The 12,301-nt window shown below is 45.7% G+C and overlaps 1 protein-coding gene across 1 annotated transcript in view; it reads right to left on the reverse strand.

The window, feature by feature from the left end:
- Nucleotides 1-10,210, reverse strand: part of Msrb3 (methionine sulfoxide reductase B3) — a 131,883-nt gene extending 121,673 nt beyond the window's left edge. Inside the window, exon 1 of the mRNA XM_036169799.1 lies at nucleotides 9,988-10,210. Coding sequence (XP_036025692.1) covers nucleotides 9,988-10,202 — 215 coding nt within the window. The 5' untranslated portion in view covers nucleotides 10,203-10,210. The remainder of the gene's footprint in view (nucleotides 1-9,987) is intronic.
- Between the last annotated feature and the right edge of the window lie 2,091 nt (nucleotides 10,211-12,301).

The following is a 12,301-nucleotide window of genomic DNA, read 5'->3' on the forward strand; positions in this document are numbered from 1 at the left end:
GACTCCCTTTCAAGGCTCCACAATCATCATAGAAGGAGGAGGAGGAGGAGGAGGAGGAGGAGGAGGAGGAGGAGGAGGAGGAGGAAGAGAAGAAGGAGAAGAAGAAGACTGTAAGAATCAAAAGTCAGAAGGACTGATGTATAACTGTGCTTGTGCTGCCCAGACAGGGCAGGGCAGTTTTACACACACACACACACACACACACACACACACACACTCACGGCAGCTATGATTACACACCCCAGACCTGCAGAAGCCAGACAAAAATCTGGTGTTGAGCCGGGCAGTGGTGGCGCACGCCTTTAATCCCAGCACTTGGGAGGCAGAGGCAAGCAGATCTCTGTGAGTTCAAGGCCAGCCTGGGCTACAGAGCGAGTTCCAGGACAGCTAGGGCTACATAGAGAAACCCTGTTTTGAGAAACAAAAACAAAAAAATCTGGTGTTGGACAGGGGAAGGGGTCACAAAGCCTGACCGCTAGCTGAGGAGCCACTGAAAACTGACAGCCACTGGGAAAGAGTGAGTCCTTGAGAGGGTATCTAAGCTCCAGGAGATGGTCCTACACCCATGCACATATAGACAGCACCAAGTGGACTTGGGGGGGGGGGTTTAAAACAGCACATAAAATTGGGAAGAGCGCGTGGTGGGAGGGTAGGAGAGGAACAGTTGTACATACGAAATTCTTAAACAATAAAATGACAAAACATTTTAATGTTCCTAACAACTTGAGTTTATTAAAAAAACCATAAGAAAGCAATTCTAATTTCTTATTTCTACTTTTATCTTTAAAATTTTTACTTGTTAAAATATTAAGTATTTTTAAGGCTTTTACTCCTTACCCCAATATTTCCACTTCTGTAATTTGAGGTTAGCATAAAACCAGTTGTTTCCAGCCCCTACCCAGAACTTTATTTTTCTCTCTGGTCATTTCACGTTGGAAGGCATTTTTATTAACAATTATACATGGCTGATGGATGAAGCAAGCATCGCTTGACAGATGCAAGCTATTTTGAAAAATCCTAGGGTGTTAACTGATTCACACAAGATCATGAAAGTTCCCCCCTTAAAAAAAAAAAAAAAGGATATTTGGGGCTGGCAAGATAATAACAATCAGATAAAGCAAAGAACAATCAAACTGCAACCCACAGAACCAGAGAGGCTATATAGCAGGGGGACCCTAGGATGACTGTGGCTTATAATAAGTTTTGGTCTTACTCAATTACTGGGCAAGCCTCAATGAAACATTTCACTATCACTATTAGGATAAGAATTTATACTGTATCAAGCTGATAATAGATAAATAAATAAATAAATAAATAAAAATTTTAAAAATTTTTTAAAAAAAGATGGTGAATCGGGTAGGTAGAGGGTCCCTGCCGCCAAGCCTGAAGACCAGAGTTTGATCCCTGAAGTCCATGGTGAAAGGAGAAATCTGACTCTCCCAAGTTGCCTTCACATGTGCACCATGGGGTGTGTGTGTGTGTGTGTGTGTGTGTGTGTATGTACCCAGTGTGTGCTCAAGCATGTGTACACGCACACACACACACCCAGAGACATACATACAAACACAAACACAAGCACACACTGGCACCCACACACATAAATAAATGTATAAAGCACTTTTTTTAATATGCTGGTCTTTTTTTTTTTTTTTTTAATGTATGGTACACAGCTATCTAGAAACACAAAGATGTTTCAGGAGAAAAAGCAAGACACACACTATATCCAGCAGATAACCGCATCGGTATATAAAGGACCAGAGCATGCAGAACGGGAACGCGTAATAGAAGCTACCTCTTTGGTAAAGGGATAAAGACAGCAGGAGCTCCCACCATCGCTGGTGAGAAATGAGAAAATCACAAAGCACTGTAGATAATGCCAGGCGGCAGAAGATACGACCGAGGACTTCACATAGACAGCTTTAACATTCCATTCCGAAGCTGGATGGGGCACTCAGATTTTTAAGACCAGACTCTGTTTTCCTTATATAGACACCTTACTTACACACTCTTCTTGCATGTGTGAAATCTTTTCAAATAAGAACAGAGCAAAAGCTGACTAATAAACCATAGAGACGAGCTACTGCTACAGTGCTCAGGAGTCATATAAGCAAAGCGTTTTGTTGTTATTGTTACTGTTTTTGCCTTTTGCTTTGGTTTTCTTTCCTTTAACCAGTTTTTAGAGTTCAGCCTACTTTTAGGATGGCCAGAGGGCAAACTCTGCTCGTTATCTACCCTGTTAATATACTTTCTGAAATTTCCCCTCTGAGATACACTCTCAAGCGTAAACAAGCAACCCCTGGCTGCTGCCCTGGAAAAACAAACATCCTTTCTAAGGCTTGCTGCTGCTACTTCAGACAGGGCATTCGTGGGATAGTTCTAATATGCTTGCCATCTATCCTTTAAGTAAACACTAAATCTTTTAAAAGGTTATGTAACATTAGCTGTCGATCAAATGACCGGGCACGCCAGGATACAAAGTTCAAACTTAAGCTCTTAGAGAATGTTTGCAGGTCGGTCAACAAAGGAGAGAAACTAAAAGCATGACAGGAAAAACGTAACTCTAGACAATCTGTTATCTGAGCTACTTCCATTAAAAGTTACGGAAGCTCCTGGTAGACCTTTGAGACAACCCACAGGCTATAAATGCGTAAAGGAAACATCACAGGTAAAAGAACCTGCAGTGTTTCAAATTGCCCTTCCTATAGGTGAGCATCCTTCGCCTTCAACCCATTCTCTTCCTGGCACACTAAGGCAGTCTGACACGTTCCCAGCAAGAAATCAGGGGCTGGAGAGACGGCTCAGCTGTTAAGAGCACTGGCTGCTCTTCCTGAGGATCCAGGTTCAATTCCCAGCACCCACGTGACCCCTGTGACTCCAGTTCCAGGGGATCCAGTGCCCTCTTCTGGCCTCCATGGGTCCTGCACAAACATGGTGCAGACATACATGTAGGTAAAAATATTCATACGCATAAAATATTAAAAACCTAATATAATTTTTTTTAAAACCAGAAGCAAAGATGACAGTGAATTTTTTCCTTTCAATTATTGTGAAATTGGAACTCCAAGAGTGCTTATGGCATCTCACCCACTGTCTTATCTAATCTGGACTAGGTCCCAGGAGACGTGATCACACTTTTCCTTATTAACACATTACCAATCTTTCCAACTCCAACCAAGCCCAGATTCTGTAGTCATCAAACACAATAAAAAAACAAACAATAAACATAAAAGCAAGATAGATTTATACAAGGACTACTTCACATTCCCATGGAGTATATAGGCTTATTCTCAATAATGACTTATGTTTAACATATGTACTGAAGTACTTTTATAATTACCAAATAAAATAACCAATACAAGAAACTATAAGAGTTCATTATATTATGTATAACAACGGCAGGCAGGTGTAACCAAAACAGTGAGTGCTCTAAGTGTGCTATGCAAACTTCACCTTAAAATCATTATTATAGACCTAGGAATGATGTGTGAAAACACAGTTTTCAAAGTAGACTGTCTGTCTCCCCCATCCTTGAGGCCATGTCATAACCCAGTATCAGCCACTACATCTTCGGTCAAGAATAAAAATTAAAAATTAAAAAATAAAAAAAAAACAGGTGGCAGTTACTTTGAGAGAATTTTGAGGAATTTCCTTTTATTCCAAATTTCAGTGATTTTTTTTCAAAAAAGTTAAAGTGAGACAATGACCCAGGGGATGCTGAATCCAGAACGTCCTTGAAAATACTCTACAAGCCAAAGAACCAAGTGCGGCCTACAAGCTTTCAAAGTCAAAATGTTCGCATGTGCACTCTGTAAGCATATGGGTATGCTTTTATATTCAAAGTTGAATTTCAAATTTTTATAGTAGCTTTCTGCTGCTATGCATTTTCTCAGTCAACAGCTACTAAAAGTGCAGCTATTAGCATATGGGAGTCCTCTTGTTTCCTTTTATTTAGAGAGGAAGAAATCATTCTTAATACTGCACTCTGTACATAAACCTGTCACTACCCACATGTGCAGACCAATGCACTGTCTTTAAAAACTCAGAATCAGGACACACTACGAGCGTGGAAGCTGGGCCCCGAGAACGCATTCCAGGCCACCATTCTCTCCCTCTCTCTCTCTCTGGTTCACTTTTAATCAGCTCTAGATGTCATTAATCTCTACAACCCACATAAATAAGCCTCACATGAAATAAGTGTTCCCTGAACTTTGCTTCAGACATCAGTACATTGCCCAGAGACTTCTACATCACCCCACAGTTGGATACCCTGAGTAGACAGGCCAAGATAGCCACACTTCTCCATGACAGTGGCTAATCCAGGGTGCAGAACCATGCAGGTGACAACTGATACCACAAACAAGGCATTCATGTCTTAGGGATTTTAGTTATTATTAGTACAAAGAGTAGTGAGGTGACTGTCTGCTTCATTGCGTATTTTAGACAGAGAAAATATCCAAAGGGACACATAACCTGATCATGGCGTCGGCAGAGAACCCAGAATACTCCATTCTATCTCCATTCCCTGCCCATTCTTGGGGGGAGATAAAAAGAGGGCCCAAGAGGCATGTGAGAGAGAATACGTGTCCAGAACTAACTGAATAACTTAAAGTCCCAATTATTGAGGAGGAGAGTGGGGGAGTAGCGCCCGCACTGTGTGGCTAAGAGCATTCTGGATGCAGTATCTTGTGTTCGGTGTTTCCTGCATGTTACAGGAGGAATTAGAAGAGCAGCGTTCCTCCAGCAGAGCAGCTCACAGACAGAAGGCCAGGTGCCGAGGGATCATCTTTTAAAGCCTTATCAAATTCTGTCTCCTTTAGGGTGCTTTCCGCGTATCCCTCCTTGTACGCAAGCCAACCAATGTTCTCCTCTTACCCCTCCATGCCGGGCCTCCTCACTCAGACAAGTTTTATTTCTAACCCCGCTCTCTCCCCCTCCAAGCCTCCGCCTACCACACCCTCGCACGGGAATGTCCTATCAGCACCGAAAAGCAGACCAGATCAGAAACTAACGCTTATGTTGATCCATTTACAGACCTGTTCTGAGTTCACATTCTCTCCGTCACCGGAGCTTGACATATTGCCAGCAGCTTTTAGCTATCCCTCTCTTTCTCAATACCCAATGAAAGGTGTCGGCCCAATGCACCTCAGCAACACCTCTTCCTCCAACCCCATTGCCACTCCCTAATTCAGGCCTTTATTTCTTGAAAACCCTCTCGGGTTGCTTCTTATTCACCCGGTGGCTTCTCTGCCAATTCAACTCATCATGTGAACTGTTAGAAAGGTAACCTACAATTCCACTCTGACTGTGCCGTTTCAGGGATCAAGAAACTCCAATTTCACAGCTTATTAGGCCAGTCCAAATCTCCGGGCCTGTCCTTACGAGTCTTGCATGGTCGGAGCCAAAGCAAATTTTTTCCACCTCGTTAATTGTCACACTCTTCCCCATGATAGCTGCTCCATTCCTTCTGCATTTGCTCTGTCTAATATAAGAGCATGTGCCCCACCAAAGCCGATCCCCTCCCACGTGAGTCTTCGGTAACCTCCTCTCCTGCATCACTTCCGATGATGGGGAAACGGCCTAGCTTTTACCTATTCCATCTCCACACAGGACACTGGAGCATTCATGGAAAAGCTTCTAAAACCGAACAAACGGACAAAGACGAAGAGAGGAGAGTGCACCTGTGTTCCAGTGTCGGGGAGGAAGATGGCAGTGGGTGTGAAGGTTTCAGATCCAACATAACTGAGACCAGGCACTCCAGTGCTAAGGGCCTTCTCAGAATTGCAGGCCACCCACCAGCCTGCCACATGGTGAAGACATAGGGTCTTAGGTGGCACCAGCCCTTAGAGATGCTAAAGGAAGTTAAAGGTTCTATTAGAGACAGAAGGATTCACAAAATAGGATCTGACAAGAGACCGTGAAGCAAAAGTCGGGGCAGCAAGCTAAACCTCACGAACTCATACTCCCTACATTATTTCTATTTAGAATGCCTCTATCGTTTACATACCCCCAATGAATTTACATAAACAGTCACTTGGACTCAACATTTTAGTGAGTGGATTCCTGAAAATATGCAGATGATGGCCTGCAGAATGGATTGATGGCTAGCATACGGGATTTTCACCACTCTGTTCCATGCCAAGCTCATAATTCCTGAGTGTGACATGCACCCAGTTGCCTTCCCAGAGGTTCCCCGCTCAGTACTCCTGCAGGAGAAGGAACCGCATGAAGTCTGGTGCCCACCTTACACACACACACTATAATCAAGAAGAAATTATGTAGCGTAAAGACTAATGACCCCAGCCTGGCAGTGGTGGTGCACACCTTTAATCCCAGCACTTAGGAGGCAGAGGCAGGTAGATCTCTGTGAGTTCAAGGCCAGCCTGGTCTAAGAGCAAGTTTCAGGACAACCAGGCTACACAGAGAAACCCTGTCTCAAATATGTATATTTGAATATATCTATTTGAGACGTGAAAAGGCCAACTCAAACTCTCCATGGCTGTACTACAGGATACTATAACTAAAAGACTTTGGGGGAAATCTAGACCAACCATGTGACCCAAACTGTGTGTGTCGGGATCTTTTGCTCAGGAACACGACTGAACTTTGTGTTTGTGGGCAAAGGACACAGAAAGAGAATAAGAGCTGCTGAGCAGCAACATGTAACTGTAAACAACAAAGAGCAGACACAGGAACAAAAAACGAAAATAGCCAGAGAACAGTGAAGCCAACGAAGGCAGGGACCGGGAGTGCTCAGGCTTTCAGTATAGTTCATAATCGTAGGCCCTAATAAGGTCTGTCTGCACTTGGCTTCCAGTGGTCTTCCAGTACATTCCTTTCCCTCATCCTTCCTTTCTTTCGACTAAAACTAGTTCAGGTTTATTTCTGTCACTCGAAACAAGTAGTAATCAAAATCCTCCACAAAGTCAACTGACTCATCGATGCTCCACTTTTCCTCTAGTCTCTCAAAGGCTTCCAGGGGGGAAAATTTTTCAGAAAGTTGAGCCACTGAATACAGTAACAGGGAGCAGGGACCACAGTGAACGTTCTACAAGGAGAATGAAATTATGACCAAGAAAGAGAAAACAAAGGGCATTCAAGGTAAAGTCGTGAGATCCGTGTGCAGCAATAAGAAATTCTAATCAAGAGACAATTAACAGGCTCATCATGCTCCCATCCAAAGGCACGTCCACGGTGAAGACATCAGACCAGTAGACCAGACTTCAGAGAGGCCTGATTATAAAGCAAAGCCTCAGTCTAGGGGATTTCATTTGGAAGGTTCCCCAGGGGACTAGCAGCAGGCTTTCCAAGGACAAGAAGTGTTGAGTGTCCTCTGATATCTTCCCTGACCCAAATACCAAAACCAAGTTATCACAACGTGCCAGAGGCTTCAGTTTACCTACAAAGAGCAGGCGGACATTTTCAGCCACACAAGCAGCCCTTTCTGTCTTTAAGGGGAAGGACACATGCAACTGAATTTTAAGGAGCTCTGGTACGTGCCTTCTATCTATCAAGCCAATCCCGAGAGCGGATGGCACCCCAGAGCTGAAGCCACGCCCATCAGCCCCGACTACCTGTAGACCAGTTTAACATGTGTAGCAAGTCAAAGATTGACATGCAGATGTTGGAAGGAATGAAGTGGGTGGCTTCGCGGGGTTATGCAAACAAAAAGAGTCACTTAGGATCCTGTAGTTAGAAGGCATTTGCGGAAAAACGAGCCAAACTTGGGGACCAAATTCATCCACCAAATCTGTAACTGCAACGTTACAAAAAATATATACACATGTATAAAATATATACAAAATGTAATAAATATAAAATATATATGGGAATAAAAATCAAAGGGCTCTGACTAGTTATGAGGGAGCTCAAAAGCATTATTTTTGTTTTCTGATGGTTTAAAAGTCTATGTTTGGTTATTAAGTGAAAAATACATCAGGAAAACTGATGAATTCTATTTGGGGGGACAGTTTTTAGACTTTTTTTTTTTTTGACAGTCTGACTCTGCCCTGGAACTTGCTATTCAAACCAGGCTGACCTAGAACTCATGAAGATCTGCCTGCCCCTGCCTCTGAGTGCTTGGATGAGAGGGTATCCCACCATGCTGGGAGTTAGACATCCTTATTACTGTTTTAATGAAAGAGCAAGGACTTCTGATGACAATATTGGACCAAGAATCTTTAAAAGTTGAAAACAGTGCTTTGATTCAAACGTCTAAATGACACTGTATGCTGCAACCTTGGCAGACAGGCAGTTTAGGCACTGTGACAAAAATCTAAATGGCAAAGAGCTACTGAGTATAATAATAATAATAATAAAAAGAAATTCCAGACATCCACATAGGAAACTATTGAAAGCATCGGAAACTTGATTGGTATATCAGGTAGGAACAAATCTTTAAAACTATATTTAAGTCATCCAAATATAAACTTGGTGTTCTCAAAACTGGCAAGACGCCACAGCACAGTTGATTTTGGTCTTCAAAGTCTGCTTGGCCACAGGCATGAAGTAAGTCAACATATCAGACATAGAAAAAGAATCATTCATATATTCCCTTCAGCACAATCAGTCCCTTATCATCCAGCCCAGAAGTTTTTAGAAGTCCACTGATAAAATGAGAAGTCAGGATCTGTTGATTCCCAAGGACTACGATAAAGCAGCTCCTGGATTACGAATCTATTAAAAGGTGGGTCCTTTCTGAAGACCCGTATTCAGGAACAAGCAAACATAAAAAAGGCTTCCCCTGCTGAAGTGAGTAGTCACAAGCTGCACTTTCAGTCCATTTAACTACCGCCCTCGGTTCTGAGAAACAACTTTGTAAACTCTATAACCCTGCAAAGCTTTTGTGGGTAAAATTTTATACGTAAAATTACTCTCTAAAACCTACTTCGTCTCTCACCCTGCACGGGGTGCCAGGGTGCCGTCAACTGCCAACCAACATGTGCGTCCCAGCCAACCGAATCTCATTTTGACAGTTCCATCCACCCGATGGCCAAACAGCAACCACCTAGCCTCTCCCAAGTTATCCCAGTTTTCAATAATGACAGTGTTTTGCCTCGCCAGACAAAATAGAAGAACCAAGCCTTGATTAGTTGACCCTGGTCCAAATTCAAGAACCCCTGCAGCTTCGCAATCCCCTTAAAATCTCCCCTCACGCTTCAAATAATTGGTTTTTTGACACTCAAGGGAGGGAACCCACACAAAACAACAGAAAACTCCCTAATACTTTCTACATGATTCAAAGAAAATTCTTCTAAAACCTTATTGTTCCGCCTTCAGAATTACCACCCTTATCGCATAACCTACAAAGAAAGGCAGGAACCGTACTTTTTACTTGGATAGTATGACTTGGAACAGCCCAGTGGAAAAGTTTTGTTTTTTATTTTTTAAAGGGGGGGGGGGGGCTCAGCTAACTTGTTTGCACTTGAAAACAAGACAAAACTGGTACCTGCTCCACTGGGATTCTGCTGGGTTGGGGCCTATGAGATGCCAGCCCGGCCCCGGGTGCACCCCTCTCCCCGGGACGGGACGTGGAGTGGGGGGGGGGGGGGCAGTGGACGGGATGTGGTGAGATCGCTGGCCTGGTGGCGTCTCCCACGTTCCCACGCCCCGGCCCGTTATCCCGGCCACGGCTGCAGGCGGAGGCCGGAGCGGAGCAGAGCGCGCCAGGGGGTGCTGCAGCCCACGCCCCCGGCCACCCCAGGAGTCCCCCAGGGGCCCCCGCTTGGGGACAGTGGCTCCCGTGGCTCAGGTTCGCCGTGGGGGGACGGGTAAGGTGTCAGCTCCCGCCTGACCTCGTTCCGTGCACGTCCCGGGGGGACCCGCCCGGGCTCTGCGGCCGGGGGATGACGCTCTCGAGGCTGAGAGGTGGCGCGGGCGCTGCGCTCCCGGGATCGGGGGTGAGGGTGGGGGGGATGGGATGCGGGGGAGCTCGGGTCCCAAGGCTGACTTGGCCGGATGGGACGAGGTTGGCGAGGTTGGCGGACTCACCGGGCTGCGTGGTGGCCGCGGCCGTAAGCAGGCAGAGACCGAGGCAGAGCGCGAGAGGGCGCGGGAGGGTCCGCCGCACACTCCGGGGCAGCCGAGCCGCCGCCGCCGCCGCTGTCCGCCTCCCTCCTCCCTCCCGGCTCCGGGCGACAGACGGGGCGGCGGGAGGCATGACGGGAAATTCCTGGGCACGGGCGGCCGAGTCCAAATATGAGCATAGGAGCCGAGCGGGTGTGCAAGCGAGCGAGGGAGGACCGCGGGGCGAGCCGGCCGAGGACGGGGCCCGATGCCCGGAGCCCCGAGGCCGCCAACTCCCGCCTCCGGCGCCGCCTCCACCGCCCCGAGCGCCAGCTCTGCGGGGGAACCCCGGGGGCAGAGGCGCCCCGGAGCCTCCACCTGAGAACCCTGCGGGGGTCAGACCTGCTGCCTAAGAGCCACGGACCCGCGGGATGACTTGTCCCGGAGGTGACGGGATGAAAAGTTCTGGCCTGTCCGAAGAGTGAGAGGTGCCAGCTAAGGGGTGGCATGAGCGTGCTTCATAGTACTGAACACCCACAAGTCAGAGAACCACTGCTTGTGTCCCTGGGGGGTCCCCGCCACCCCCACTGTGTGTGCCCAGGTGTGAGAGAGGTTCTCCCCAGCCCCACTGTGTGTGTGCCCAGGTGTGAGAGAGTCCTCACCACCACTCCCACTGTGTGTGTGTGTGTGTGTGTGTGTGTGTGTGTGTGTGTTGCGTGCGGTGAGATCAGCAAAAGGGCATCCCCTGAACTTTTATTTGAACACCATATATGGAATCAAAGCAGGCTGACCGAAAAAGTTTCCACAGCAGCTAAATGCTGGTTTACATCAACCCTTTATTCATAGTCGTACAGACAGACAGACAGACAGACAGACACACACACACACACACACACACACACACACACACACACTTTGTATTTACTGCAGACTGTCCAAAGTGCAACATTGAAATGTATTCAAAAAGTGCTACCTCTGGTGACCAAAATATCCTTCCCAGATGTTTAATTACAGGCCCAAGCACGTGACCACCTGACTTTTCTTTGGCGCCAATTCCACGATTATTAATCAGCTCCAAATGACCCTTCGCCTCTCAAGACGATATAATTGTCTTAATTACTACAATATATATTTTCCCCCAAAACAAATTTTTGACAGGGTCTGGAGATGTGGGATGTTATACAACTACTTCTCAACATATTAAGAGGATGAAGAAGTGTGATTAATTGAGGCAAAACACTGAAGGGGTAAATGTCAAACAGATTTACAGGGCGGGTTATTTTAACATGAACCGAAGGGAGACAATTTGTACATCACACTGTGCTTGGAACCGCTTTTATTTGAAAGTTAGCAAACCTCATTTCCAAACAAATCCAATTCTGGCAAAGTATGAAGGCCCATAAGCCAAAACTCAGTGTGTGTGCAATTGTGTGTCGGCCCCTAAAACATCTGGCATTAAAAACTTTTATGTCCCGTGAATTCCACCCTACCAATGGGCAGATTTCACTTCATGTGCTAGCAATGACAGTGGATGGAAGGACAAATGGCCTAAGGAAACTCAGAGTAGGTAGATATGTTGTAATAGAGCAAAGGAGGCTTTAAAGAACCCTGTAATATTACTATTCAGCTATGTACCCTGAACATGGACAGCTGGAATAGAATGGGAAATGTTAGTATTCCTCTCTCTCTCTCTCCCTCTCCCTCCCTCCCTTTCTCCCTCCTTTTCTCCCTCTCTCTCTCTCTCTTTCTCACACACACACACACACACCCTGCTTGTATTACGTAAGCAGCTGCTTTGTTTTCCTCCTGTTTTCCAGGAACAGCTAGCACAATCCTTTCCCGTCATCTGTCTTTAAAACTAAAAAGAGCTCAGCTGGAGATAGGAACTCTCTGCATAAAGGAAAAGGCACATTTTGAAGGACTGAGGCAATTGTGGCCATGCTTAAAATGTTTCTCTGCAACGATGCTTAAGAGACAAAGCTCTAAGAAAGTGATGCCATTGCAGAGCCGATTTGTGTTCATCTAGGTGGGGAGTTAATGACCAGTTTGCAGGCTTCACCTGCCAACAGTTACTTTAAAGGCCTGAATTAAGTATGTTAAAGAGGGGGGGGGGGAAAGCCCCCAGTTAATGGGTGTATAGTAAACGGCAGATATTAAGCTAGATGTTTGACACCCAATGTTTCCATTGAATCCTGCCAAATATCTGTAAACTTAGTATTTTTGTCTGTTTTGCAGTTATGTAGACTGAGGCATAGGAACAGAACCCTACTCTAGAAGCGGTGGAGTAGTGTTGGAATTC

The sequence above is a fragment of the Onychomys torridus genome, chromosome 20, assembly GCF_903995425.1.
Source record: "Onychomys torridus chromosome 20, mOncTor1.1, whole genome shotgun sequence".
NCBI classification, from domain to species: domain Eukaryota; kingdom Metazoa; phylum Chordata; class Mammalia; order Rodentia; family Cricetidae; genus Onychomys; species Onychomys torridus.